This window comes from Haliaeetus albicilla, chromosome 9 (assembly GCF_947461875.1).
Source record: "Haliaeetus albicilla chromosome 9, bHalAlb1.1, whole genome shotgun sequence".
In the NCBI taxonomy this organism is placed as follows: domain Eukaryota; kingdom Metazoa; phylum Chordata; class Aves; order Accipitriformes; family Accipitridae; genus Haliaeetus; species Haliaeetus albicilla.
Genome location: NC_091491.1, coordinates 26200474 through 26227300, shown reverse-complemented (window position 1 = coordinate 26227300; position 26827 = coordinate 26200474). Strand labels below are relative to the sequence as shown.

Here is a 26827-nt window from a genome sequence, read left to right as displayed (position 1 = left end):
TTTAACAGGAGGTGAGAAGGAGGTGTAAAAACATCTGACTGTGTGGAACAGCAAGAGCTATGGACAGAAATAATATCAATATAACAATACAACTTCTCACAAACATAGTAATTTATATTCATAATACTTCTATTTATGTTAGTATTTTTCTGAAAACAAAATACTTTTATTTTAAAATTTTACTAAAAACCAGAGGGAAAACCCCATGTGGTTTCCTATCCCATAGGAATCTGAATCACCAATAACACTTTTCAAGAAAAAGCAGCCAGGTTTTATTTGTAACCTACTGGTTACACAGGATAACAGTATAAAACTGCATGTTAACAATAATTTAACTATTTGAATCACTGTATCCAGGTAATGTAAAACAGATGTTTTATTGTGACATTATTTTAATACGAAATGCCACAGGAAAATCTTACAGTATAAGCAATGAGAAAAAAAACCCAAGCTAAAGTCCTCACCAATATATATACACATATCAAATCTACTTTTAGGAGGTAAATAAAAATTTAATTTTAATTTTTTTAAAAAATAAAACCACTGAAACCTAATGCTAAAATTCAGCTATAAATTCTGTGTAATTCTTGGCAACAAAGTATAGAAGACTACTTCTTTGAAAGCTCAAGTTTATAAAAATTGATAATCTATTTTTTAAAATTAAAATGTGGTGCAACTATTTGCATAAACTAATGGAGTGATTATAAACACCTACTGCAAAAAAGCGTAGCATATTTAAAGACTCCCTGAGCACTAGCCAAGTTCAACAGGCAGTCCATTTTCTGCTGGTTCATGATACATTCGTTCCCATTCTAGCAAAACCAAGTAGTACTAACTGAAATTAAAGATTTGTTTTGTTATGGACTGTGAGTGCTTACTGAAACTTTTTCCATGGTTTGTGTATATATCCAGTCACGTGAGCTCAGAATGTGCAGCTTTTCCATCAGTGGAGCACTAACAGCAGTCACATGCAATCTCCCTACCCAACTGCCTAAGGAAGTGGTATTATTTCAAGCAAATTGACTTGAAATTGGTCAGTTGCAAAAGTTATAATGGGGATCAGAAACACAAACCTAAACATAGATATGCAGACCACATTAACTCACCAGGGCTAAAAATGTCTTGATTGTGCTGTTGGAAGTGGTAGATTTTAATAAGCAAAGCATAGGAAACACGTTGGTCTTATTTCAGACCCTAAATGAAGATAAAATCAAGTTTACTCTTGAAAACAGGTATATTGTCTTGAGGAAAGTTTTACCCTTGTATTGGGTTTGTGTGGCAAGGTTTCGGTAGCAGGGGAGTTACAAGGGTGGCTTCTGTGAGAAGCTGCTAGAAGCTTCCCCTATGTCCAACAGAGCCAATGCCAGCCGGCTCCAAGACACCACCGGCCAAGGGCAAGCCTGTCAGCGATAGTGGTAGCGCCTCTGGGATAAGAAGGGAAAAAAGTTGCACAGAAACTGCAACCGGAGAGAGGAGTGAGAACATGTAAGACAAACAACCCTGCAGACCCCCAGGTCAGTGAAGAAGGAGGGGGAGGAGATGCTCCAGGCGCCGGAGCAGAGATTCCCCTGCAACCTGTGGGGAAGACCATGGTGAGGCAGGCTGTCCCCCTGCAGCCCAGGGAGGTCCACGGTGGAGCAGATATCCACCTGCAGCCCGGGGAGGACCCCACGCTGGAGCAGGGGGATGCCCAAAGGAGGCCGTGACCCCGTGGGAAGCCCGCGCTGGAGCAGGCTCCTGGCAGGACCTGCAGATCTGTGGAGAGAGGAGCCCACGCTGGAGCAGGTTTGCTGGCAGGACTTGTGACCCCATGGGGGACCCACGCCAGAGCAGTCTGTGCCTGAAGGACTGCACCCCGTGGAAGGGACCCATATGCTGGAGCAGTTCGTGAAGAACTGCAGCCCGTGGGAAGGACCCACACTGGAGAAGTTAGTGGAGAACTGTCTCCCGTGGGAGGGACCCTATGCTGGAACTGGGGAAGAGTGATGAGTCCTGCCCCTCAGGAGGATGAAGCGGCAGAGACAACGTATGATGAACTGACCCCAACCCCCATTCCCCAACCCCCTGTGCCGCTGCAGGGGGGTAGGTAGAGAATCCGGGAGTGAAGCTGTGCCTGGGAAGAAGAAGGCATGGGGGGAAGGTGTTTTAAGATTTGGTTTTATTCCTCATTACCGTAATCTGGTTGACTGGCAATAAACTAAGGTAATTTTCCCCAAGTCGAGTCTGTTTTGCCCGTGACAGCAATTGGTTGAGTGATCTCTCCCTGTCCTTATCTTGACCCATGAGCACTTTGTTGTATTTTCTCTTCCCTGTCCAGCTGAGGCGGGGAGTGATAGAGTGGCTTTGGTGGGCACCTAGCCTCCAGCCAGGGTCAACCCACCAGAACCCTCTCCCCTACCACCTGAGATTCATATACTTCTTGGTAAAGTGACCTCCTCTGCCTAGCTGTAAAGAAGATGATGTCTACCAAAGCTGTTGATGAGGAAAACAGGACTTCATTTGGAAATGACATCTTCCAAGTTCATTATAAAAACAGGATAAATATGAAGTCACATCTGTAACTATTTTTTTTTTATGTCTGTACCTAATCAGAATACAAGATCGGCTTATGTAAAAAAAACCAAAACCTCACCAATGCGAGGTGTTTTGAGTGCTACCTAGTCACTTGGGCTACAAAAGCCTCAGTCCCTCAATTCAGTCCCTGCAGGTGCAGTTATGAAGTTCTCCATTTTCAGACCAGGTCATCGCTCAGACCTCAGCTATTCGCTGCAGTTGCTGAATTAACGTGTCTTTGGCTTAGTATTTTCAGGAAACTCTTTCCTCTGAGCCATGATCAACCACATCTTGTGACACGACATCTCTTAAAACTAATCAATTACTGAGAACCAAGATTCTAAGAAGATGCAGAGCAATAACTACTCGGGACACATAGTCCCATGGAACTTTGGAAAAAAGCATAATTATTTCAGATGTTCTCAGTGGCCGGTCTACCAGGAACAGGTTGGAAGACAGCTCCATAAATCTACCTTTTGCGATTTATTTAGTGGTGTCTCCGCTGCCTTTCTTTTGCTGGCTGTATGCTCCTAAAGTCATAATGCACTTGTATAATCCCAAGTACCTGTTGCACTTGGTGTTACTTATGTTAAATAAGATTGGGAATCCAGGTAGCTCATGACATGGCCACAAAAACAAATGTGCTGGCACAGACCATTTTAAGGACTAAGTTATTAGCAATAAAAATACTACTTTCTGGCCTATTTTTGTTCCTAATAACTCTGTCATTGATAGTTTCATTATAAGACAATGTTGCTGGGATTTATCCCATATTTACATTTACTGTCATGTCTTTTTGTTTTTCCAGTATTCATACATTAATTAATAAATTCATACAGAAAAGCCTGTTAGCCAAAGAAATTACATCTTTCATGAAAATTACTACAGATCAATACTGCTAGATTATTCTATTATATGCCACAGCAAATTTGTAATTATTATGATCATCTTACTATGAAGAGATGAATCATCCAAGAAATCCTCCTGGGATTCTTCAATTTCCCCAGGTCTTGATTCATGAAATTCATTCCTAAGTGAAATTTTCCACCACCTGAAAATTACCTACAATTGTGCAAGAAGAAAAAGAAAAAAGGAAGAAGTAACTAATATCAACTACCATGAGATAAATACATTGCTAAGATTCAGGACTCTGGTTGTGTAAATATTACTACATTCCCAAAACAAAGTTATCATAAGAGATCAGACCATGGTTGTATTACCAGCGGCCCTACAATATGCTTCAAAGGACAATAAACATCCCATAATGCACCTAGACAACTGTGAAATGTTTTTACATACAAAGAAAACGTTCTCAACCCGTGTGCAAATTGTTCGTAGAAATTAACACACATTTAATGACATCTCAACTTGCAAAACTATAAACATTCTCCTTTTGTTCTTCATTTAGTCACAAACACAATTCATCAGGCATTAAATTATGTGGTTAAGTAGAAATACCCATTCAACTGCTCAGGCATTCAAAAGTGGCAGTATTAGAAGTTGAACTGTCATTTTAACATTTTGTTAAAATCAAAACTAATAGGACAGTTCAAAGCTCAGCATGTAGACTGTCTGAAAACTCTGGAAGAGGCTCTCCAGAAGTACACATTCAACCCACATTTTCAGAGTCAGAAAAATAAAAGAAAGCCTGCATTACAAAGCATGCAACTGAGACAAAAGATTAATATGAATAGTAAATTACGTAGCTATGAAATGATGGAGAACAAGTGGCTCTAGCTATCAGTAATTTTCCCAGAGTTCTCTTAAAACATTACATATATGCTTGAATAGTGTGTCAGCTTTTAATATTGACTTTTGTTTTGTTGCTGTCACAGCTCAGTTTACAGGAGAGGAAAGTCGTAATCAGGTCTCTTCCTTCACACAAGTTGTTAGCAAGCCAAAAGTAGGATTCAGTTGTTCTTGTGGGCAAGGTTAAAAAAAAAAAAAAAAAAGAAATCTTTTAATCTTCCTAATATTAATCTGTTTTATTTCCCTCCATTTCATTGAGAAAAGTGAGGATTTTACATTGTTATATGTATAGGTGGATTCCTGACACAGAGAGCGATAAAACTGACAAATGAGAATATTACTGAGGTGTAGATTTATAAACACTCACATATATAAAGAATACACTCCATAGAGTCTTATTTTTTCTACTGGCGTGTAGAAAAGCAAAATTAAAAGCAAGCTTTGAGTTAATAAGCAACAGAAGACTACTCACATATACTGACTGAAGAACACAGAGTTAAATTTACTATTAAAATTCTTATATCTGACAACAGTGGTTTACATCTCTCAACATGAAATTTAACTTTAGATCTCTCTGGTATTTCAGTGTCAAAATGTAGATTTTAAAGTTGAGAAGAATTAAGTATTTGTAACTCCCAATGAGTTGCATTCACTTTCATAACTCAATTTCAAATTAAAGCTCAGATTCCAGACGATCTGCTAAGGCAGGCCCACACCAATCACTTCTGTATTTTTCAAGTCTTGCTTGTATCCTGTTGATATCTCACATACAGTAACAGTAAATAAGTTTGAATAAAGGCTTAACATCTACATTTCAATGTCAAATGTAGACAGCTAAAATTTATCATTTTGATGTTTATTGTGGCTAATATATCATTATAGGGGGTAGTCGGGATGACTAAATAATTTCTGATAGCATACATACAAAATAGCTTCGATTAACTCTCAGACATATCCACAATACTCTGTAAAATAACCCTTATTATGTGAATAAAAGAAAAAAACATCCTCCTCAGCTGCATAAGGTCATCCTATTTTATGATGACACACACTATCCTTATTCCTTTGCAGTGAAACAGTTGCCTCTTTGAGGGCAAAACCCCCCATTCATCTAGTCTGCATTCTAGAATTTAATATATGAAAAATAAATTACACCACTGAAACATTTTATAATAGCAGAATTAACATTTCTGTAATGTACATGCACAGTATAGACCACCATGTTGCTAAAATAACACCACTTAATATACTAGTGGTAATATGAGGATTCAGTGCAAAAGAGATTATAAACCACTTGTCATTCTGTTTCAGTGATGATCTCACTACCTGGGAAGGCTTTAAAACTAGTGTGTTTGTAGCCCACCATGGTGATAATAGGACAGTGAATGCTGTACTGTACTGTACTTCCAAAAGCTCTTTTTATCTCTAGCAATGTAGGGAGAATCAGCACGTAAGGCTACTTCCATTCTTATTTGTGGAAAACATGAGGCAAGAATAAGGTCAGAACAAAACTGATATGCAAATGGAGAAAGAAAAGACATCTTTCTACATATTCCTCAGCTTGCATACCCTTCAAAATGGTATGCAAGAATACAGTGTATTATAGCGAAAAAAAATCATTGTTAAAGGAGAAAAGAAACCTGGTTAATATGCATACGTGTGTATAGACTCTTAAATAAGATTTTATCTTTATACAATCCAACCAACCCTAAAATGGAACACTAAGTCAATACTCTACAAATTAAATACTTCCATCCTATTTTTAGAGCAATTACAGTAGATGTTTTAGTTATAAAAAGTTACTTTCTTGTAGTATTGTTGTACAATTATAAATTACAAAGTATTTTAATGCTAATTTAAAAAACTTCAAAAAATTACAGAAATACATATTTCAATAATCTCTCCACGTCTTAACTGCTATACTAGGACGCACACTGCAACAGACTATCTGCCAGAATGGGAAGATCAGGCCAACACGCAGAGGCACAGGAAAAGTAAAATATTCAAGTAATTTAATATAAATACCACCGTGTGTTTTCTAAACATTATTCTTTGATTTACAAACTGTCAATAGCACTATTCCATTTAAAAACTTCTGTATGTACAAATACCCAGGACAAACTACAGTTACCTCGGTAATTTGTTAGCACATTGTTATTTCAAAGAAAAATACAGATTTTGTAATACCTATACTTTTTGCATAGATTAAAAAGATGAAGAATGGAAAGTATTATAAGTGCATCCTGGTTACCATGGACACATTTCATTCTCGATGTTATTTGGAGGTACAAGTGTTAAAGTAATTCACTACCACATTGCTTACTCCATTGGCATTTCTTCATGAAAGAGGAGAGAAGAGGAAAGGATGAGCAGAACCTAATCGAAACAGCAGCAACCACTCAAGGCTTTGGATAAAAAGTCAGCAAATTTTTAAACAAATAAACCAACTAAAATATTTAAGTGAAAATTAGCAACAAATAAACTATTTAGGAAGTATCTATTGTCAAAATTAATCTGGACTGTAGATTACCAGAAGCATAGTACTATTCAGTACTACTCACATTGTATGACAAAGTAATATTTGAAGTTTGTCATTTGGTGAGCCATCTTTTAAGGATGGTGGGCTCAACCTTCCCTTAATTTATTTCGGAAGTTATAGAACTAGGAGACAAGTCTCACATGACAGACTCATACTGTATAATGAGAAACCTCTGGGGGAAGCTGAAGAAAGATGGTGTGAATTGTGAAGCCCTGTTTCCTTCTCCAATACACATTTTTAGGACTTCAAATTTCTCCAGACTCAGCTTTCTGCTTTGCTTAAAACTAGTAACTCAAAATACAATTTCTCAGATTACAGGTTATTTGGAGATTAATTTTCCCTATTTTCTCTCAAGTTGTTCTACTTTAAATAGTTAAACATTCATTGGAGGAGGAAGGTGATGCCGGAATCTAGAAAACAGTACTTGCTGAGATTTAGGAGATCTAGATTCAAATATTTTCCTCTGTCCCAAGTGAATGGCCTAAGTCCCCAGTCTTTCTTTTTGGCCTTGGATTTGTCACTGCAGTCCAAGCTCTCACTCCCCCGTGCAGTGAAGGAGCCATTATGCCTTCTACTGAAAAAAAACAGTGACATTCTCAGTTAGTCTTTACCTGTACTAAATCCCTTCTCCCAGGCTGTTTAATCCCATATTCTATTACTTTTCCACAGATTAAAAAAAAAAAAAAAAATCTCTGCTTTTGGCTGGGTTTTGTGGATTGGAGGAGACTATAAAAATTTATGTTGCCTTACTATTTGATTTTGAAATTAGAGTATTCAAATGCTTCTGTCCCTCATTTTATCTCATTTTCTCTTGCAGATTATTGTTGCATTTTTGCTGCAATATCAAATAAATTATTATTTTTAAAGCATTCAATTTTCATGCACCTCAGTATAGAAATCACCCATTTCACCCTCACATAAATCATCACAAAATAAAAGTGGAATAAATACCAACATTACTGAAACATCTTCAAGGAGATAGCTTTAGAAATATCTTATAGTTATGACCTGTATACCTAAATATCTTTCAGTTAATTGATCGCTTGAAGCCAGTATCAGCTAATCTCTTGCCTAAGAGTGTGTAAACCTAAGCTGAATTTCCAAGGCATGAAGAAGTCAAACACCCTCACTAGATATATAATTTTTTTTAAATTCTGAAATTAATTAGCAGTGAAAACTACCAGCTTACCTGCTTCATTCACCTTCCCAGTCCCTGTTAGTATAGATGCAATTTTACTTATGAAAAAGCACTCCTCCTGTCATAGCTTTTTCTACTCTTATTCTAACATAGCCGCATTTAATTGAGAAGCTGATACTATAGTACCGTAAAGCTTTTTAAACAGTTGCAGCTACATCCACACTACAGCTTTGACTGCATAAGTAATAAAGGAAAATTTGAATAGGACAATAGAAATCTTTAGGTTTAGACAGAGCTATGCTTATTTTGCAAGTGAATGAAGCTTAGGCTTCTAGGTCACTTTAAAAAATGCAAAATAGGTACCTTAAAAATTTACTCACTTTTCACCAAGATGAGGCAACCACGTATTATATCCAAACTATGGAACCAAGTAGCACCAACAATGCATAGGTATTTGCAAAAGAACTAAAATAAAATGTTAAATAAATATATAAAGAGCTAGACTGAGGATATCCTTATGCATTGACACTGACGCAGCTAAAGCACATGCTATTTTGATCCCTCTGGGATAAGCTGTTGAAGAACAGTAACACAAATGAGCAGTTTCATGCAAGGCTACTAATGGCATATTGTGATTAACTTAAAAGCAAGAATGCAGATCTTGTGGAACTGAAGAATCTGTTAAGTCTCCTTTTTTTCTCCTGCCCCCAAACCCAACTGGATTCTTGGCAATGAAAAGACACCTTTGTTTCAATAAATATTCCCACTGTGCCTTCACACAGCATAACAAGCAACATATAGGTATCTCACAAGATGTTGTGAAACAGTTGAAGAAATGGATAGTTACAGAAATTACATTTAACAAATATTACCAAATATTCATACCATGATCTTGGCACAGTTACATAGCAACGTTTTTCATAATAATTTCCTCACTGTCTCTACACAAAAGAAAATGGCACTCTCATGTTTAAGTTCATTAATGATGGCTACACAAAAATTAAAAAGCTCTTTCATATCCATTGCTTGCAATAAGCTTTTTTTTGCAGCAGGACCTAAGCCCTGCAATCAGAGAGGCATCTTTTGCCAGTTTTATGAAATTCCATCAGCATCTCAATCTGTTAACACTGAGGCTTCTCTCTTGTGGCCTACTAGATTTTTCAGAGCCTTGCTATTATGTTGTATGGAGCTTTCTGGCAAATATGATCACCTGAGGACACTTGAAAATCCAAACTTTTGCCCAACCCTATAATACATATGGAAATAAGGTGAATGTTCAGCTGGCTATTTCAGTCCTTTGTAAATATAAAAATATGGATAAGAGCCAGCAGAGGATGAGGATGGATGGCCTACTGTACACCATCATTATCTCACAGCCTTGAGCTTGACCTGGAGTGTAAAAAGAAGAATTCACAAAGAATTCACTATCCGTCAGGACAAACAGTTATTTCCAGCTTCCTTATTCCATTTAAGAGTGAGATTTAAAAAACAAAATACAAAACCCCCTCTTAATATATGTTTTTAAGTCTGCCTTATTTTGGAGACTTTGGGTTGCTGTAATAAACATCAGAGCTGAAAAGCAGTTGTAATCACTCATTGCTATTGAAGATGGGTATCTTCCATCTTCTAAGCAACAACAGAAAAACAGCTTAATTTTATAACTGGACTTTAAGATCATAAACATGAATAGCTTAATAGAAGACAAAATGCTTCAAAACTACTGCTAAAATACTTACCTAAACAATTTATCTAAAGTGAAAAATACTGTTTGCACTAAACTCCTAGCTCCACATCATACAACTTCACCAGTACTATCTTGAAAGTGATTAAGGCTCCTATCGGATTAAATAATTTGTTCATTTACCAATGAAAAACAGAATAATAGAAGACTCCTTATAACACATTGTGGCTTTAGATCCATCTCCTTAACCTGATCATTCTGCTATTACAGAGTTTAAAAGATGATTTATGTTTTAATGGAGATACTGGTGAGTCTTGTAAGATGTTCAGAGAAAAAACAATACTGTATGAGACAGGTAGAAGGACACTATTAAGAAGTGTAAATCAATACAGTAATATTTAACTCTGCCTCTCCCAATGGATATTGCTGTGCAAATAGTTGTAACTGATGAGGATAAAATACAGTACATTAAACAACCTAACCAGCAAGACCATTCTCCCTCCCAATTACACCACATCAATAGAAAGATTTAATATGTTCACCAATTAAAGTAAGTCTCCAACTGTGCTAGGCTAGTGAGCCCACAAGCTTTTATTGCTGCTATACAGTCACTTCTTAAATATTCTTTTACTTTCTGACCGGCTACTCAGGGACAACGTTCCACCTGTCCTCTCACTAATTAAGTAGTATCAGCACTGTTACTTGTATATATTTGTGCCTCCCACCATTTATAACAGGTTTCTATTTAAAAAAAAAATCAGCACTCTAAAGTTTTAGATAGTAAAGACAAGTGTACATAAATATTTGCATAAGAAAAGTAGTTCTTGTAAGTTAGCAGCAATTTGAAGAGAAGACTGGTTTATCTGGATTAAATGACCATCTTCACAGTTCACCGTTATTTCTTCTTCGTATACTGAAATTCACATGTAATAAAACTCCTCAGTTTATTGAAGCATATAGAATACATTTGAGTTAAAATCAGAACATTTATAATGCACTTAAGACCTAGTTAAATTACTTTTAGAGTAAATCACAAGGCAGTGAGGAATAGTCACATAATGCTGTTAAGGTACAACACATGAACTGCAGACCTGCATGTTTCTTTGGAAAGACATAGAAAATAATAATGCCTCTTTAGCCTTTACAGCTTGCAGAACATAACAAACCAACTGTGCTACTTCCATTGCAACTGTTTTCTTTAACAAACATCCAGTGGTCATAATTACAAACTCCACAAACTACGTCGTAACTACTACAATATATAGCACATTTCCTACAGTCTTGGAGAAAGATGGATTCAGGAAGGATTGTGTGATTTGAAGTTTTTAATCATACAGAGAGATGGAAGTACAGAAGTAAACAGAGTTGATTGTTATGATTGCTTTGACTTCTTTTTTCTTTCTTTTTTTTTTTTAAATAAAGACTTTATTTTTCTGCTTGATTTAGAACATTTGCAATTAAAGCTGTTACTTTGCTATGATTGGCCAAAGGAGATTATTTTGAGAGTCTTGATTTGGTTAATATGCAAGAATGTAAACAATGTTTGTTAGCAAATGCAGCCTGGCAGAATGAACTACACTGGTTTCGAGGAAGGTGAGGGGGTGTGTGTGTGAAATAATACTTGTGTACCTCAAAATTGCTGGCAGGTTTTGACCTGCTACATTGGATATGAAGGCAAAATGGACTATCAACAGGGTGCAGTTAATGAAGCCTTCATTTATTTAGGGTTCTCAGAAGTCTTTGAAGGAAAACTTTCTAGGAGTAAGAACAAAAAATGAATCACATCTGGGTGCAACAGTGCAAGAGTTCAAACTGCAATTAAACTAAACTCATGCACTGATGCCGTTCCACATTTCAGGCATGCACAGTATGAAATCAAATAGGTACTAGCTGCTGCCTGTTATGTCTGTGAAATTGGATGCTTTTTGCTCTTCTGGCAAATTATTACCTTTTTTCCAAATTTAAAGTAGGACTTGCGACACCCATGCTTCATTTGAAAATTGCTACAAAATTCTATGTTTGCATTTGCTATAGTACAGGAAGTTATACAAATTACTATTTTGTCTACACTGATAGGATCACATCTGTACAGGATAGTAATTTCCTTCTCATTTGCACTCATGAGGAAAAAAAAATTAGATGTCTCTGGCATTTATTAGACATAGTCCATTTTTCAATCTTTCTATGGGATGTCCAGTTCAGATATACCAAAGAGTCTGAAGTGCCAAACTTAATATGCTGTGCTAAAGAAACTGTTCTACAAGAAAAATAAAAAGTTCTCTCAGACCATCAGGTTGAAGTTTCAGACAACAGTGTGTACTTGCAAGTTTGTACAGATTCTTCTCAGGATCACAATAGCCATCATGCAAGCCCACATACTTCCCTCCCCTACGTCTGCTTTGGTTTTGGAGAAAGAAAACCAAACTATTAATAGCAAGAAAAGATAAAACAATTTAGTTAGCAAACAAAAATAAAACAGTGACTGCAGTAGAGTACAGCTGTAAAGACAATGGCATACGGAAAGAAAGATGACTTCCTGGTGTCAATGCAAACTGTTCCGTGACTTGCTATTAACAAATATTTCAAGTGCATGGAGAAGAGGAGAAAAGAAACATCACAATTCCAAAATTTCATATGTAGCAACTACAAAGCTGTTGATTTTTCTCCCACTTCACCAATACTCAGAAACATGAACCCCCTTAAACTAAGGGATTAGCTCTGTGCATGCGTGCGTGTGCATGACTACCAAAGGCTTCCACTGAAAGCATTTGAAAAATATTTTAGTAAAATACAGGAGGAAGATGGAATAAAAAGCTTGGAAAAAATAATTATCTTTTCCTTTGGGGAATGCAGTAGTTACGTTTGAGCAAGAAATCTGCTGCCTTGCCCTCCCTCTCTTCCCTTCCTCTCAGTTACATGCCAGGTTTATTCCTATATTAGTATCTTTCCTCATTGGTTTTCCCAGAGCTTGCGGGGGGCGGGGGGGGGGGGAATAAATAAAAAGGCGAGAAAATAAGCAAAAAACAAAAAAGCTAAAGGTCTTTATCACAGGTGGTTTGCAGCCTAAGTGCCACCTTTATACAGACTTGTGCACACAGATCAGAGGAAACAATACAAGAGCAGAAGAGTGAGAGACAATACAGAAGGGAGGGGAGGTATGTGCTGAGGGGAAAGCAACACTATCAGAGGGAATAAAAAATTACTCTTGAGGATCAGAGTCTTCAATTATGAGCATGATACTTGCCATTTATTAACACGATTAAACAGGCAGACCTAGATAAGACTGCCACAAAGAGATTATTCCACTATTTAACAGAACAAAGGATGCTGGCTAAGTGCAAGACATACATTCCTTTCTATATGGATAAGACACGGGTAGGTTTCATCTGAAACTATTTCTTTTAGTTTCGTCCTCCTTACTTCAGTTTCAAGGTCTCCTTGTTACAATTTCAGGTCCTAAAATTTCTTCTGTTTGTTTTTTTTTTCTTTTTTTCTTCTTCATTAGAGTAAAAAACCCAAACAGTCAGACTCCCTGCTATGTGTATAAAAAGTCCTAAAGTCCAGCAGTGTTAAAACGGAAAGTCCTTCTCTATAGAATCTGCATCTCCTTTAGCAGAGCATGTGCACATCACTGGCAATCCTTTTTATTACAGATGAAGTCTTAGTTCCATCATCCCACTGCTCCCTTCTTGGATACTTCTTATTATCCTGATTTGTATATATATGCAACTAGTTTAATCTAGTATCTGCTGAAAACTGTTTTCCTATATTCTTACATGGTCAGCTCACTTTCAGCACTGACATCTCTTACTCTGAATTTTGAGAAATGTCTATTGCGCTGGCCCCTAAAATCTCAACACACTTTTTAAGAACAGACTAACACTCTCAATGAGTTTTTCAAAGTTCCTTGCAGTATATTTACAGCTTTAATTTCACCTGATCAAACGACAGGAACACTAAAGAACCCATCACGTTGTGCAGGTATTCAATATACTTGATTCCTACCTGTATCTCCAGTTTTCAGAAAAATCTGTGGTGACAAGTATGCCCTTTTTCTCAGTACTACAGGTAGCATGCTCTCTGAAAAGGTGGGTTTTTTTTTCTTTCTGTTTCTTCAAACACTAGTTTTGTCCAGTTCAATTTTAATTACTGGTTTTACATTAAACTTAACACTTGTTACCTCTAGGTTTCAGTCTCACTGTAAACTGCACAGGAGGGAACAACGCCACAATTCAGCTGTAGCACCAACTTAGCGAATACTGAAATCTATCCTTTCATTATCAGTTGTCATAATCATTTGATGTGCATGTATATTAAAAACATACATTGAATTTTCTGTCACAAGTATCTGCTTGCTCTTTTGATGCTTTCCAGCTAAACAGCTTCTCTTGCCTGCAATCCCCATCTGTTGTCATTCCTTTTACTCTATTGTTCACAATCATCCTCTAGCTTCAGACACTCTCTCCTAGACTTCTGGTTCTACCATATCATTTTGTGGTTTTCGACAAATGATTTTAATCAGTTTGCTGTGCACTAATGTTCTTTCTTCTAGTTACTACACTGCTCCAGATAATTTGTCTCATTCAGGTTTCATCCAAAAAATGACATTTACACTGGTTGCACCCAGTGCACAATTTTAATCTAATTTAGCAAAGTCCATCCAAAAGCTGCAGGCACTTTTACTTTGGTTTAATTTAGGCTTATTTCAATTTAACTCAAATTGATTTAGTTTATACCCAATCAAAATCAAGTAAATCTTTACAGTAAGCATCCATAGAGCAGTTTAGACCAGCTGTCATCGTTTAACCCCAGCCAGCAACTAAGCACCACGCAGCCGCTCACTCACTCATCCAGTGGGATGGGGAGAGAATCGTAAGGAAAAAGGTAAAACTTGTAGGCTGAGATAAGAACAGTTTAATAGAACAGAAAGGAAGAAAATAATAATAATAATAGTAATAATAACATGACAATACTAATAAAAGGATTGGAATATACAAAACAAGTGATGCACAATGCAATTGCTCACCACTTGCCAACTGATGCCCAATTAGTTCCTGAGCAGCGATCCCCCCCCAGGCCAACTCCCCCCATCTTATATACTGGGCATGACATCACATGGTATGGAATACCCCATTGGCCACTTTGGGTCAGCTGCTCTGGCTGTGTCCCCTCCCAACTTCTTGTGCCCCTCCAGCCTTCTTGCTGGCTGGGCATGAGAAGCTGCAAAATCCTTGACTTAGTATAACTACTACTTAGCAACAACTGAAAACATCAGTGTGTTATCAACATTCTTCTCATACTGAATCCAAGACATAACACTATACTGGCTACTAGAAAGAAAATTAACTCTATCCCAGCTGAAACCAGGACACCAGCTTTAAGAAGTTTGTTTAAAAACAAACTTTAAATTACACTGGTGCATCTTTAGATAAGACCTTTCATAGCCTAGCACACCTTGAGATAAAAATCCTGATCCTTTTCTAGCTTTGCCTTCTACTCTTCTTCTTCCTTCCCTTGAACAGACTACTGAGTCCATTTAATTGATTTTTGATAAATGAACAAAGTGTAAAATATATGGTACACCTAGTCAAGTAAACATATCTGATGGTTCTTCATGATGAATGCTGCTGTGTATGTCAAAAATAAGAAAATTGCTCTTAGTTAAAGGCAACAGAAAAGAAGAAATAACTATTTTTCTAACTTGAAGCAGGAAGAAGAGAAACAAGACAACAGATAGGAACACAAACTTACCTTTGGTAACACAAAAGCAGAATTACTCCTGAGGTTTCCCAAGACAGAGAGCAACAGGGATAAGGGATGTACTACGTAAAGTAAGGCAAGTGAAGAATATAACTAAATCTTTCTCTGGAAGAACAAGCACTGACAATAATGATCATGTAAATAACAGACACTCAGGTACCTTAGGAAACATTTACTTAATTAAGCAGAAGACAGTGGTGATTGCTTACCTTGAGAAACTATTACACCTTCATGACCTGAAAATCATTCTTGGCAGGTAGAACTAGATCGAGCATGATACCTTTGAAGAAAGCCACAAATATTAAAGCATGCATAAAACTTAAAATAAAATGGGAGCTAAACCATTGCAATTCAGCGTGATACTGCTGGCTGCATACTAAAGACTAGTTATAAGTGGACAAAAACCAGCCCAGACAAAAGAAAAAATTCCTCTCTAGGCTACCAGTTGATACAGAAAACTAGATTAATAGCAAATAATGCTAACAGATAATTAACTAAAATTACTTTATTATCTTTAATGTACCTTAATTGAAATTGATATGAGAATATTCCAATGCATCTTCAACTAACAGCTCAACCACTATTGAAAAAGGAATTTTATAAGTCCACATGACAGTACTGAATTATTGTAGGGTCACAAACAACTGAAATTCACAGGTAATAACCACTGAAGGACTCAGTATCAGTTATATCTCTAATTTCAAATTCATAAATGAAAGTTTCACAGGGTTACACATTTAGTAATGTTCGTGGGGAAAAAAAATCAAAACAACAACCCAAAACATGAGAGAACTGAGTCTTCTGGGAAGGAAAAGCCCCACCACTTACATTGCTGTATGTGATGCCTTCTGCAGAGAAACCTTGATCCACCAGTAAGGAAAGCCCTGAAATGCCAATGTTGCTACTGCAACACATCACAAATTGCATTTCATTTGTTAGAAGTCCAAATTTTCCTATGTCAGTTGGGTTCTTGTGCTGGATTACATCTTCAATGTTGCAGCATGACCGAAGAATCCTCAAATCTTCCCCAAACCGTTATGGATAAGTTCTAGCAACTGCATACATCCAGAGGTGGTGCATTACGGATGAAGTGAGAGATACTATCAGGCATCCAAACTATAACACAATATCACAACATTGCTAAACTAACATATTTTAGCTTTGGACAGAAATACCTGACAACAATATTTATGGTTTTCCAATACAGCATTATTTCCCCAGAGAAGTTATTTCCATTTTCCAAACAGCTCTGCTGTTTACTTAGATATCTGAATTAGAGACAGCAAAAAAGCAAAGGAGATTTCCCTACGTATTTTAGGCATAACAAACATTCTCCTGATAATAATTGCTTAATACTGTGATACCATTACCATGAAAGTGTTCAATTATTTTGGAAATACACTTTTTCAGTATAACAGAGCATTTCCTGAGCTGGAACAAAATGGCTTCCTTCTCCTGGTCACCAAACTATGCTTGAAACAATTCTGATTTAAGACAACAACAACAACAAGTTGTTTTATGCAATTAAAGTCCTCTATGGAAATAGCTCATTACAAAACTATAATTTTTTAAATCCCCTTTAGAGAAATTTCTGCGCTCTTTTTGTTGTTAAGAATTCAAAATTCTCCATTTGAAATGTCAAAGAAGAGACTTGAATAGAATTGGTCCAGCTAGGCAATAACTGGTATGGCATCCTTCAGGTTTCAAATGCAAATAAAATAGTATGACTTTGAAAAAGGTTCACCTCCCACAGATCTATACTTAAAAATCAGACTTATCTTGCAAAAAAAAGTTTCATATAACATGAAATTAATTTCAGCTTAATTACTATAATAACATCTGTCAATTTTTTTTTTTCTCCAATCCCTCTGGCTTATGCACTTCAAATGGCATCTTTTGTCAATCAAATAGGTTATATATCAAGTGTCATGATTAAGACTTAAAAACAAGCCCAAGATACAAAGGCAACACTTAGTTTAACTTTACAGTATCATTTTTCAAAATGGAGGAACTATCCTTGCAGGTTTCAATAGAGCCTGAAGGTACTCACAACTGAAAAACAACCAACCCACAACCAGTAAAACAGTCACTCATTAATGTCTCATAAAATCAAAATTTTATTGAAAATGCTAAGTTTTGTTGTTTTGGTGTTTTTTTTTTTTAATTTAGAATTTATAGAGATCTGACATGGAATCAAGTTGTTTATTGGAAAGGGATTTCTTTTTTTTTTTTAAATGTTTTTTAAGATTTAAGTGCTGTAGGTTCAGAAGTTTTACTTACAACTAAAAAAGGCAGAAAAAAACCTTATTTTTTAAATGAAAATAATGAATTACAGGATCTTTTAAGAAAATACTGTAGTTCTCAGTATCCAAAATAATATGCTGTGCTCAGAATATATTGATTTAATCAGAAACTGCCTTAAGATATAGAAGTGAACACTAAACAATAGGAGCAATGATGGGTAAATGGGTAAAAAACAAGAACAGTCATCAGAACTGTTTGCCTAGTTACTTACATTATTTGCTCATCTAGATGTCCTGTATATATTTGTTAGAGAATCTAGCTGCTGATCTCTGACAAAACATACAATTCTGCAGTTACATATTCGATAAAATTCAGTTATCCTGACTGTTATATGAGCAGATCATATGCGGAATACTGCACAGAATGACGTTAGTTTTGTATACATATGATGCCTGTCTTTTACGGGTAAGTAGCTAAACATTTTACTAACATGACAAAATCCTCTGATTAGCGCAGCATTCATTAAATGGTGACAGATGCTAGTATTAATTACACGTTGAGTGGATCATTTTCCCATTACGTTTCTTTTGTTACCAGCTTCATCTTTCTAGTTATCAGCCTGTCCTATAAGCACATTAAGCACCAGACTTTTTTTTTTTCTGAGGTGGGGGTGGTGGTGGTGTCTATATTCCTTGTTCAACCAAAATGAGTGACCGACCTTTTCTACACTACCCCACCATCTGGATTCCTCTCTTGCACTTTTCAAAACCTGTACTTATAATCTGTAGACAATTTATAAGAAATTTTATTTTGAAAGGTTATTTGTGTGGCTATCTGAAGTCATCTTATGTTTAATGTTGGAAGCCATATGATTTATTGCTTGCTTTGTACAAACAGATAATGCCTATTGTTGTTTGTGACAAACCTTGCCAAATCATAACTGGCATATCAGATATTAATTTGGCATTTCAAGAGTGATTGAGAAACATCTACAGTGAAAGGCAGGCGGAAAGGCATATGTTAAGTTGCCATCCTTGATGTCAGTCTTGAGAGAAAAAGGTTCCCATTCTATGTAATATTACATGCACTCACACAAAACAAAAACTATCCACTGTTCCCATGAATTCTAGCAGGATTCCTAGTACATGTTTTATGGCCAAGCATGTTTTTTCTATTCAGTATGTTTATCCTGACATGTACACCAACTTCTCCTTCATAACAACTCAAAGCACTCCTGGGCAGGGGGGGGATAAAAAATTGAGAAGTACAAATGGCAAAGTCATTCATTAGAAATAATTTCTGCCATAAACCAAAATTGAAAGTTGACAGAGGAGAAAGACATTGGAATAATAACTGATCAAAGGATGATCTAGAGTCACTGATGTGATTTTGGTAGAGAAAATTAAATACAATCCTAAAATTTAAATCACACGGAATTTTCCAGAAGACACAGGGAAGTAACAATGCCTTTGCACATGGCAGTCATAAGACTTATTATTATTAAGAACAGAAGTTCTAATGGGAAGAAATGCAAAAAGATACTAAAGTGACCAGAAAGCAGAGAGCCTGTTTCACAAGTGGAGGCTGAAAAAACAAAACAAACCCTATCAAGAGGGCATATTTATTAAATATATATAACACTTTTATACACACACACACACACAAACATGTATATACACATATATAACATTGTTACCTACATTCAAGGGCAGTATTCAAGCTAAAAGATATCCACACACAAAATAAGCTGTAAATTAGTCTGTATAACTGCATTTCTAACCATCAGAGAAGTGATCATCTGGAGCAGTTGTTCTGTGTGAAGTTGCAAGGCAAAAAAAGCCTCACTACCTTTGAAACACATCAAGTCCCATTTATGCCATGAAAATCTATTATGTGGCTGGATGAAACAGCAGGGACTAGGACTTGATGACTTGAAGTCATCTCTTTCAGTCTTTTATTTCTGCAGTGGGACTGGTAGATGCCCACACAGGGGAAATATGCGGGATAGTTTCCCTGCATTTGTAAAGTTACGATTGCAGCCTTAAAATAGCTACTTGAAAAAAAAATTCTCTTCACTGATGGTTCAAAAGATGTCTCCTTCTACACAATCCAGCTGGTTGAACTGTATTCTGTGAAGACTCACTTATGCATCTGTACCTCTATACAGTCTACTTTTAGAAGAGTTATTTGCAATGAGTTACAAGGCTCTCCCCTTCTTACACTTCCTCCTTTCAGTAGCTTATGTAGAAACTAGTTGGTAATCTTCCCTTCCTAACTTCTTAATGGAAGTGCATGCTCACTACTTTGTAGTCAATACCTTTGTTTATAAAGTCCTGATTAACAGCTCTAATTTTGAAATGTAATTGAAACTGAATTTGCATATGGGATGGCAGCTGTCTCTTGCTGCAAAATGGAAAGTTACCATCAGGGTCTCCTTGTCACATTTTGGACACAAGTATACCCACACAGACAAGTGGGTGTATTTCTAGCTATTTTTTTTTTTAATTATTGCTGCATTTGATTGATTAGAAAAGTTCAAAGTAGTCTCTGCTTTTGTCTGCTTCCAGTATGTTGTTTGCCCACAGCAGGCCCTGCTTTCCTCTTTCCAGGTGTTCTAGTTTCTCTAGATTCAAGTTAAACACAAACATGCTGAATACACCTTGTTATTATTACAACTGACAACGTTGAAAGTAATAAAATAAACTTTTTTTCAATTTATTTTTGCAGTAATAAAAATAATTCACATGCTTACAGCTGAGGATGTGCCCTGTGGTATCACACTCTAGGTACCCTTTTTGTCCGTCTTGTCCTCTTTATTTGACTACTGTCCTATACTTAGCTTCAGCAAACTTCTTGGTGTATGCTTAACTCTGCTCTCAGAGACATCTTTTAATTTACAGCAATTCCAGTTAATTTATTTTTAGTTATAGAATATACAACATTTTGGGCCTACTGTGCTGATCTTGAGGCAGTAGCAGACTTCAAAAATGCCTTCATGGAGAACATCCCTAACATACCACGCTGCATGATGGAAGATAGATATCAATTCCCTAGAATAAGGGAAGAGCTAAACAAAAGCCACAGATGTTTCACACAACTTGTCTGAACACAAAGCCTGCTGCCATGGACTTGCTTTTCCCCCCAGATATGGCCTCCTCATCCAACTATATTTCTTGCCCTAACACATCCTTAAGACCTTCTGTTTTTGTACAAAATTTGTGGTTCTATGACAGTTTGACTTGATAGTCAGCTGATACCTGGAACTCCTGGCCATGACCACAGGTACATGCACTCTGGAGCTCTATAAGACATGCCTGGTAAACTAGTAACTTCATCCTGAAGGAGCTGAATTTACTGCTCATGTAAAGACCATGTAGACCATTCAAAGTAGGGCAACACACACAGCAATTTGGGAGCCTTCATACAAATCCACCATGCAGCCACAAACTCCCTTTTTGTTTTTAAAGAAAAACAATGGACTGTTTTGAAACCACTGACTTTGAAGAATGGGACTATTCAAAGTAGCAAATTTCAGCATTCATGTAACTGTGCGAAGTTGGAGTCTGAGGCTGTAAGGTCTTTCAGGCAATGACTATTATTTATTAGAAGACTGCAAAATAGTATATTGGGAATGTAAACCAACAACTAGGCCTCCTAGATGCTAACACAGTACGGCTAAATATATTTTACATGATACATAACTGAGCACATCAGTGATGCCTGTACCTCCAATTATTATTTTTGACACAGACAGCTTCTCAGGAGATTCCATAGTCTGCAGAAAGGCTAACTAGCATCCAGAAGTTTTACACGTATGACAGTTAAAACTGCAGAAATTACTTATGTGAAGTTAGTTGTTTTCAGCAAGTTCACATGCAATTGAATTGGGAAGTTTTGCTGGAATCGGATACATAGGCTTCAGAGGATATAGTGATATATTCAAATACATATGTTCACTACATCATACTCAAATAAAATGAAGTTCTTAAAATGATCCAAAGCAGTTCTTTTTCAATGACACTAACTTCTTGGTAATGCTTTTGTACAATAAACATTTACAGAATAATTTTAACTTATTTCCACTGACAGTTGCAAAGCTTTTTGCACAGTTTATGTTAACTGGCTTTGGTTTGTTTTGAAGATATATTTGGGCAGCTGAAAACAAAACCAAAAATAGATATCTGAAGTATTTGACAGGAAACTGATATGAGAACCAAAAAAATGAAGATAATAAGGAACATCTTATTTTTATTATCTGAGTGTAAAAATGAATGGTAGAAAACCCATAACACTCGATTACTTACTCCATGAACAAGCATGGCACTGATGTGACTCCCATGAGGTCAATGGGACAGGCCCATTGCAAGACTTCAGCTACAGAAAAGCATGTATTGCCCAGCTATTGTGCAGCATTGTAATTAGTCTCAATATTGGTGGAACTCAAAGCTCCCTAAGGTTGCCTTGTCAGTTCTACCTTACATTTCTTTTGAGGAGAACAAAACCAAAACCCCTTCTGAAACTGCTAAAGACACTGGTGACTTAAAAAGAAAATATCAGCACCAGAGAGACCAAAAGAAGGAGTATGTAATATACAGAACACAAATCACCTGGAATTGCAGCTGAACTTCAGTTTGTCACCTTCCCCTCCCTCTAATTTCTGCGTTACAAACCTGACAATTCCCTCATCCCTGGAAGAAAATATGTTTGCTATTTTGGTTTACTTTGGGAAAACCAAACCAAACCTTCCTCCTAGTTTCAAAATACGCTGTTTTTTTGTTCCAGCGAGACATTTTAAAAACTTTCTCAGAAAAGTTTTTGAAAATTCACAACTTCTAAATCAGTATGTCCAGCGTGACACATGCTTTTATGTTCATCTCTTATACATACGAAGTCAACCCAGTCAAAAATAGGTCAAAATGAAACAAAAATTATAGAAGATTTACATTTTTATTTCATAACCTTATGAACTCATAATCAGATTTGTTAAATCTCATTCATTTACTGTCAAATATTCCTCACTGATGATTACTATTAGATTATTCTGAAAAATGTTCATATAGCACATTTTGCAGCACATTTCAAAAAAAGTTCAAAAAAATATCTCTTCTGGGATATTTAGCATTGGTTATTTCCCTGATTGGAAAACCAGTTATGTACACAGCCATAAGACAGGACACCTAAACATCTTCAGGTACCATATGGAAAATATACACAGTCTTCCCATTCGCAGATGGGCAGTTTAATTTTATTTTCCTGGAATGAGATGTTCGACTATTGTGTCCCCCCCACCTCCGAGAGTGCAGCTAAACTTGTCTCTCCTTAGGAGAAATACTAAGACATTACCTAAGGATTTGTTATTTATTTACTTTAAATGTTAGCGTCTCATTTATTTGTGAGGCATTTCTGAGAGTAGACTTAAGTTTAAGGTTACAAAAATCACAGATGTGTACATACTTCTTCGCAAGGCTACCAAGTCACCATTTTGAAGGATCTTTTTTCCCGCCTACCTCTGGCCCTCACCCAGAGGCCCTTTCCACAGGCTTGGGATAGTCGAGGTAGAAGGCATCTCCCACATACAGAGGCTCCTCGTCCAGACACACTTTCGCCTACGCTAGGAAATAACCCTTTTTAGTAGCAAACCCTTACCTGCTCCCCAGCCGCTTACCGCCCCCCCATCCCAAGGCGGCATGCAGCAAGGCGCTCCCAGCCCTCCGGAGGCCAAACCAGCAGCACTTAGTGGTAGCGCCTGGTGGGTGGCTACCTGCCGGCGTTAATAGGCGACCCCCGCCCTTCCCCGGCATGGCGCTGCGAGCCCCTCCGCTCCTCACCCGCCCTTCCCCAAGGACGGGCCCTCACTGAAGCCGCTGCTGCCTCAGGAGCCGGGGGCAGGCCCCGGCCGCCTGCCTGCCTGCCTGCGTTCCCGGGCGGAGGAAGAAGCGGCGACCACGAGGTGAGGGGAGGAGAACGGCGGGGCGGACACCGCTCCCCGCCCGCGGACGGGCAGCCCGGCACCCACCTCCCGCCGGGTGACGAGCAGCTGGCAGAAGTCCTTGCTGGGGGCCGGGGCCTGCCCGCGCGTCTCGAACACCTCCTCCCGCAGCAGAGACGCCATTTTGGGACGCTGGCGGGCGGTGTCTATGGCAACCAGGAAGAGGCGGACATCACGCGGGGTCACCGGGAGCCCAGCCCCCTCTTAAAGGAGCCGGGCCGGCAGTAACGCGGTAGCCGGGCAGGGTCTTCGCCCCCGCCGCCGGCAGAGCCCCGCTCCCCCGCCAGCTCCACCCCCCTCCCGCGCCCCCCGCCCTCCCCCGAGGGGAGACACTCGCGCGGACCCAGGGGTGACGACCCCGGCGGAGGGATACCGGCCGCCGGCCGCCGACCCCACCGAGCGCAGGGAGCGGGGCGCGCACACGGCCGCAGCGGGGGCTGCGTGGGGGGGGGCAGCCGGGGCAGGGGCCGCCCGTCGGCCCGGGGGGCGCGCAGGCCCCGGCGGAGCCCCGGCGCCGGGAGAAAGTAGTCCCGCAGCCTCCCCCTCGCGCCGCTGGAAGGGGTTCGGCGGAGGAGGCGGCGGACGAGGCGCTGCTCGGTGCTGCGGCTTCAGCTGATAATTGAAGGGAAGAGAGGCGGCTGCTGCCGGGAGGAGGGGAGGCACGGAGCGTCTGCGGAGGCCGCATCGGGACAAACTAGGTACCCGGGGTCCCTCCGCTGTTTCAGGGGGCGCCGGGGAGGCGGGCGCGGGGCGGCGTAGCGCTGGGCCCCTCGGCAGCCTCCGGGCCGGGCGGCCGGGCCTGTTGTGTCATCCCCGGCATTAGCCGAGCTGCCCTTCCCGGCGGCCCGGGGCAGGGGGAGGGGAGCAGCGCCATCCCGGAGCATTGTTGCGGATGGGGGGGCGGGCGGGAGACGGGGACGACACGACGCCGCGCTGGTGAGTGTGTGGAGGGGGGGGGGAAGGCCCGGAGGTGTGTAATGGGGCGAGGGGAGGGGGCCCTCGCTGAGGAGGGAAGGGGTGGAAACGGAGCTGACAAAATGGCCAGGCAGTCACCGGAGCCCGCTCTAGGGACATCCCCTCTCCCCCCGGCGCCGGGCAGGTCTGCTGCCCGCCGCGTCGCCTCGACCGGGGCTGCCCGGCGTGTGGGGGGAGCGCGGCCTCCCCTCCCGGGGCCCTCTGTAGCTGCTGATACAAAAGGGCAGTGTCAGTGTTGACACTGCCGTACCGATTTGTATGCCCTTCCCCGTCTTCTCCCTCCCCCACTCCGGTTGGCCCCCTTTTCCCTAATGGCTCGCTCTTTCCCCCCCCCCCCTTTTTTTTTTTTTTTCCCCTGAAGGAGCTATCGAATATCTTAAAGGAAAAAATAGCAACTCCTCTTTCCTTCCCCCCCTGCCAGGCTCGATAAAAATGCTAAATAATCGGCCGACGTCCATATTTCACAAGCTTTTGGGGGGGAGGAAGAAGGTGGGAAGAGAATGGAGGCGCCTGTAGGGTCGGAGTTACAGTGCTGGCTACCCACAAGAGGGGTTATTTTCGCAGTTAATGTTTTAGACCTGATGTTTTTGTTGCTTTCAGTCAAGAAGCAAGTTGCCTGGTCCTCGCGTTTGCTTGCATAATGCGTCGTACTTGGAGGCTGATCAAACGCTGGGTTCTGCCTTTCCTGCCTTGCTCTTCCTCCTTCCCCTTCCCCGGCGGGCTGGGGGGGCTGGGGAGTGGGAGAAGTTTTGAGGTGCTGGTAGCACTGACGCCAGCCGCCTCCTGGTTACTGCTCTGGTTTTCTGGGGCTGGGAAACAAACTGATACCGGGGCTTTCGCCAGACCTGTAGGCCCGTCTTCCTGCTGTTCAACTTTTTTATTGTTCCCCCCCTCCCCCCCCCCTTCCTAGTGCACTGGCTTTCTCGACAGCCAGGGGTTTTCACAGAACGGGAGTCCGAAAGTCTAGACTGTGAACCGGAAAATAATAGGGGAAAGAATGGAAAGTTATGTCAAGGGCTTTGGGGGAAAAACATCGACGTATCGAACAAAGGTCCTGCCTGTATTGGAGAGAGAGGCCTGCATGTGAGGCCTGATTGTGTCGCATTTACACACGGGGAAGAAATGAGTGCTTGGTACTGGCCTAAATTTATTCTGTAAGTCTGGCATGCAACTTGGGAACATTTTTAGAGTGTGTGCAGTTTGTTTTGAGGGTGGTTTTATTACGTGTAGCAATCCAATAATAATTTGAATTTTTTTTTCCAAAAGACTTTAGTTTTTTTTTTTCCTTCCTGCCTTGTTCAGCAGAAATGATATTGATCCAGAGGTTCTAACACCATAACACAAAACTTTACTCTAACAGGGTAACTTCCACAGTTTATGTATTGTGTGTATTATGAATATTGAGCTTCCTAGTGCTTTAAAGGCTGTCAGAAAGAGAAGTTGAGTAGTTACCACCTGACAAATATGAAGTACATCCTTCATAATGAGAAAGAAGAGGAATTCTAATCACTTAAATTTAAATTAATTTTACAAGCTTTTCTTAGGGGAACTGTCACTGTGGATATACTTTCTTTGTAAGACTTCAAAAGCTAGCAAGCATTGCTGTGATTACTTCTGTTTATCTCTGCTATATTCTCTTCTCTCCAGTTCTCTCTCTCTCTCTTTCTCTCTTCTCTCCCACTCCCAAGACCTAATAGTACAGGGGTGTTTTTTGGTATTTCATTTCTGCTCAGATTTGTGAGGTTTTAGAGGTTTTTTTATTAAGGTAAAACTTTTAAAATATATTTTTATATATATAAAAATATGCATAATGAACATGAGAGCACTTGAAAAATAACTGTATACCTTTCTATGTTTGGTAGCCTATTTAATAAACATTGGTAGGAATGAAAGTATGTATGAAAACATTAGTATTTCAGTTTCTGCAGCTTATAGTTTAACAATTAATGTTATACTTGAACTAAAGTTTAAAAGCAGTGTTCTGGTGAGTAAATACTGTAAATAATACTTCAAGTTTTCAGAAACTTGCATGTTTTTAGCTTGTAATAGTTTCTGTATTTGTAAGATGTAGCTGGCTATGAATGGCTTGGGTCTGTATATAGACTGGTTTTGATCTTATAGTGGGAGGGTTTTTTTAGTTTTATTTGGTGTATCCTGTTGTTGTGTTAGAAATATAGGTAATCTGATTTTCTTTTCAAT

At 39.1% G+C, this 26827-nt stretch overlaps 2 protein-coding genes across 8 annotated transcripts in view; one reads left to right on the top strand and one right to left on the bottom strand.

The window, feature by feature from the left end:
- Positions 1-24050, bottom strand: part of FBXO36 (F-box protein 36) — a 32254-nt gene extending 8204 nt beyond the window's left edge. Inside the window, exons 1-3 of one of the 3 annotated variants that reach the window (XM_069792197.1) lie at positions 23677-24050; positions 15412-15482; positions 3507-3615 (exon numbers count right to left, since the gene is read on the bottom strand). In XM_069792197.1, the coding sequence (XP_069648298.1) occupies positions 3507-3615; positions 15412-15482; positions 23677-23776 (280 nt within the window). In that variant the 5' untranslated portion in view covers positions 23777-24050. The remainder of the gene's footprint in view (positions 1-3506; positions 3616-15411; positions 15483-23676) is intronic. The other 2 variants (XM_069792195.1, XM_069792196.1) reach the window with 2 other exon arrangements.
- Positions 24051-24105: 55 nt separating this feature from the next.
- Positions 24106-26827, top strand: part of TRIP12 (thyroid hormone receptor interactor 12) — an 81017-nt gene continuing 78295 nt past the window's right edge. For all 5 annotated transcript variants that reach the window (XM_069792188.1, XM_069792186.1, XM_069792185.1 and 2 more), the window contains exon 1: positions 24106-24351. The gene's annotated coding sequence lies outside the window, so the exon portion shown is untranslated. The remainder of the gene's footprint in view (positions 24352-26827) is intronic.